General features: G+C 47.7%; 1 protein-coding gene across 1 annotated transcript; it reads right to left on the bottom strand.

Moving 5' to 3' along the window:
• Positions 1–1273: 1273 nt before the first annotated feature.
• LOC102240522 (protein phosphatase 1 regulatory subunit 3D-like) lies at positions 1274–4067 on the bottom strand (the record flags this gene model as incomplete). The annotated part of the gene is made up of 1 exon (XM_005885622.2): positions 1274–4067. A coding segment is annotated over one exon (579 nt), but the record flags the coding sequence as incomplete, so codon positions are not given.
• Positions 4068–4071: the final 4 nt, after the last annotated feature.

Genomic DNA, 4071 nt, shown 5'->3' with positions numbered 1-4071 from the left:
GAGGTGGGCGTGGCTCTGAGCCTCAAGTAAGTGGACTGCAGCGTCCTGATCCTGACCCCAACCCCGACCCTTGACCCCTCCCGGGCGCTGTCTTCGCCGGAAGGCTGCTCCTCAGGTATGCGCAGCCAGAGGAGACCTCAGCTTCTCTTCCGTCTCTTCCTCCAAGGGCCCCTGCCATCCCCACAACCACCCCGGAGGGCTAGTCAGGGCCACACAGACGAGGGGGACCAGCGAACCTGCGAGAATGCTTGGGTTGCACGCCCTCTGGAGAGTCCCACGCTGCGGGCCGGCAGAGGGCAGCAGAGCTACACGGGCCAACTCCCCGCGGACGTCAAAGCCTCACTGCGGCGCCCTAGCCCTGGCTTCCGGCCAAGACTCAGTCTGCGTCAGTCTTGCTCCCTCTCCGCCGGCCACGCCCCCTCCTCCGGACAGCCACGCCCCCTCCTCCGGACAGCCACGCCCCCTCCGGCCCCGCCCCGCCCCGCCAGGCTGCCAAGCACGGTCCTGTTCTGCCGGAGGGTTTCCTGCCTGGGTTTCCTCGAAGCAGGAGCGGCTGCCTCCTTCATTAGGCAGAACCCAAGTCCCCTATGGGAAATTAGGCTTCGCCCCTCTGGGCCTGATACTGAGCAGGAGCATCAGTATATTCCAGGCTTTTTACAATGTTCCCATTTAAAGTATCAGTTTAAACGATAAAAGCAATCGTGCTTTTGTAAAATATACAAGCCACGCAGAAATGGATACAGCAGACACTTCAAAAATTATAAGTAGTGATTTCTCAATTTGCCACTTTGTAGCAGAGGAGAAGAGTTAGATTCCTTTTATTGCTTCATTTGTACAAAAAGCATAGGAATTGTTTGGTAAACATCAGTATACCACCACAAGGAAGAAAAAAGGCAATCACTCTTTTTAATCTTATTTGTTGTTAAATAGGTTTTTAGATTATAGTGTTAGATGAAAATTCTTTTCTATCAATCATCATCAAAATTGGGTTCTGGGGTAAGTTGAGAACCACTGGTTGAGAACCACTGCCCTAGAGCTTTCTTCATATGTGACTTGGCACAAAAGATTGTATTTCAGTTTCTCAAAGACATGCACAACTGTGCTACGGAAACAGGTACTAGCATACAATTAAAAAAAATTTTTTTTTTTGGCAAGGCACTAAGTTTGACTATTTAGGTAAGAATAAGACTTAACCATGAAATTTTTTAAACAAGAAGTTTCTAACACATGTTTCTGCAATGAGACTACAAGAAAAACACATTCCAGCTAACAATTTGTGCACATACAATTTAATTTTAGGTTTGGGTGAAATCACTTCAAATGATAGACATTAAAATATATTTGGGGAGACAACCCAACAATTGCACAACCCACTACAAAATGTTAACATTTAAGCAATATAACTGTGTTTTAAGGTCTGAAAGTTCTCATTAAGCTGAACTTTATCAACTAGGCAAGTACATTTAAGTTTTTTAAAGGCACATTGAGGTTCTTTTAATACTGAAGATATAATATTTACTTTATACTCCATGACTAGAACCTTTTGGCAAGTAACTTTTACATGGATTATAAGATTCTCTACATGCTTTTATACAATACATTTGGCAGCTCTAACCTTCGTACATGAATACTCTGGATAATTTCTTGCAATCTGGGTTGGGGCCAAGGACATAGCAGCCAGGGCCCTTACAGGCGTGCTGACCTAATTGGACAGTTTGTTAAACAACAGGAAATGCAACCAGACTTCTCTCTCTCTTGCAAGTCAATGAAGTGAAAAATGCTAGTAGCCAAAGCTTATTCAACTTAATCACAATATTTTAAATCAAAATTCAGTGTTCTTAAATCAGAAAGTACTCCCTCTAGATCAGAAAGCCTTTTTCTTCTTGGAATTTTAAAAACACAAAAGTTGCCATTGTAAAAAACAAACTGGTTAAAAGGCAAAACTCGCCCTTTACATACTGATTTAACAAATGTCAACAAGCATTAAAAAATTCAGAGTTAATTCATTGGTGACAGCTGTCACAATTTACCTCAGAGGTTTCAACTGTGTCATAATTAAACTCCACAATTTGGAGGCCTTGTCTACCCTGGCTGGGTTTTCACACTTCAGAGCTAGCACCTGTTGTCAGAAAGCCATCACTCAGCACCAAAAGACATCACCAGCCCCTTGCTGGGAGTTTTACTAGTAAGTCATTGTGGCACTCTGCAGGGGACAATGGCCTTGACTTCTTGGTTGGAGATATTTTAAAAAGAAAAGAAAAGAAAAAAAAGAAAGAAGGAAAGAAAAGCATTTAACATTTTAAAACTGGGAAACAAGTCCCAACAATGTTAGAAACTCTGATCTGAAGGCACAAAGAATTAAGTTGGCAGGTAGCTGATAAAACCAGGTACATATAAATAAATATAATTTAAAATAAAACCTGGGCATATATAAATACAATTTAAAACAATTATAAAGTATAAATATTTGTGAATTATTTTTCCTCCAGTGCTCTGGCTATTGCTGAATAAACTTTCTAATTCCACTTGGCATCCTCACTTCTGAAAGATGACTGCTGGAATCGTCTGACGCTTAAGAAGACAAAGAGTCATCTTGATCATCAAAAAGGTAATTGAAAAGGGTGTTGTGCCTGAAATTTTTAATAACTTAAGGCAGAGTTTCTTATCCTGTTTAGGTAGTTTCAAGCCTAAACAGAATTGCCTGATAACATGCGGATACGTAATTATCAAATAGGTGCAAGAGAAGTGCGAGATGTGAGAAGAGACACTAAGGCTGGTCTGCTAACATTTTAAGCTTTTCCTCGTTCTCAGCTGTGATGTAGGAGACACAGCCTCACCAGGGCAGCCTGGATTCCCAGGAACAGTTGTGATGACTGATAGGCATACACTGCTTGCCTATTAATAGTTTTCCACGGTGAGAAGTCCACAAACATTGGCAAGCTCGGGTTTTCCTTGCCCCAGGGCAGGAATGCCTCAAGAAACCATGATGGGGGTCACACTGGGGCACAAATACACACACTGGTTTCTCTTTTAGCTTATTAAATCCAGAATGCTCCCGGGAAGGCAACCACTAGGGATCAAAGGTCCCAGCATCACAATAATAAATAACACCTATGTTTACAGAGACCCAATCAGGACACATGCAAAAGCAATCAGGCCTTCCTAGCGGGAGGATGCAGGCCTTTCCCAGAAACCCAGTCAGAACCTCTCAGAGAGCCCAGCACTCCTGCACCTACCCACCCGCACGTCCCCAGCATGGTACACGCTAGGCCTCTGGCCACCGGAGGCTACATTTTACAGCTGACACAGACGTTTCAAGTAGATGGCAGGATGGCCACTGCCAGGGGTCCTTGCAGCAGGACGTGAGGTCAGACTTAGGTGTGGGGACGGAGGGCAGGGAAGGGCAGCTGCCTCTTCTGTGAGCGCCCAGCTACGAAGTGACCGCAGGTTGGCTTGAGAGCAGGAGCGCCAGGTCCCTGGCCCGAGGCTCAGATGAAGTGGATCCAGCTCTCCTCGCACTCCCCTCGGGGCATGTGCAGCTCGTGGTTGCGGCAGGTGAGGCTGTAGTCGCGACCATCGTTGTTGTCCCAGTACTCAGCGCCGGCCACGCGGTAGCGCACTGCGAAGTGCACGCGGGAGCCTCGCGCCAGCAGGAAGGGTGGCACTGGGAAGCCAAAGGCGAAGACGTCCTCAGTGCCCTCAGAACCCGCGGGGCCCCGCCACCTGGCCACAGCCTCGTGGGTGCTGCGCCAGTCGGAAAAGGTGTAGCGCACCGCCACCTGCTTCTCGAAGGCCACGTTGCGCACGCGCACGGTGCCGCTGATGCCCAGGTCCGAGCAGGTAACCCGCTCCAGGCACACGAGCTGCCGCCCCACGCGCTCACCGAAGTCGGCTGCCTCGATGGGCGGCAGGAAGTCAGGCACCAGACACTGCAGGGTGAACTCCAGGTCCTGGCGGCTGCAGCACAGGTCCGAGTTGATGGCGAGCCGCGACAGCACATGCAGGGGCACCGAGGGGTCGTCGCCCGCGTTGAACACCTTGACCTGCGTCAGCTCCAGGCCCAGTGCGTCC

The sequence above is a fragment of the Myotis brandtii genome, unplaced genomic scaffold (genome assembly GCF_000412655.1).
Source record: "Myotis brandtii unplaced genomic scaffold, ASM41265v1 scaffold915, whole genome shotgun sequence".
Classification (NCBI taxonomy): Eukaryota; Metazoa; Chordata; class Mammalia; order Chiroptera; family Vespertilionidae; genus Myotis; species Myotis brandtii.
This window is presented reverse-complemented; position numbering and strand designations above follow the sequence as displayed.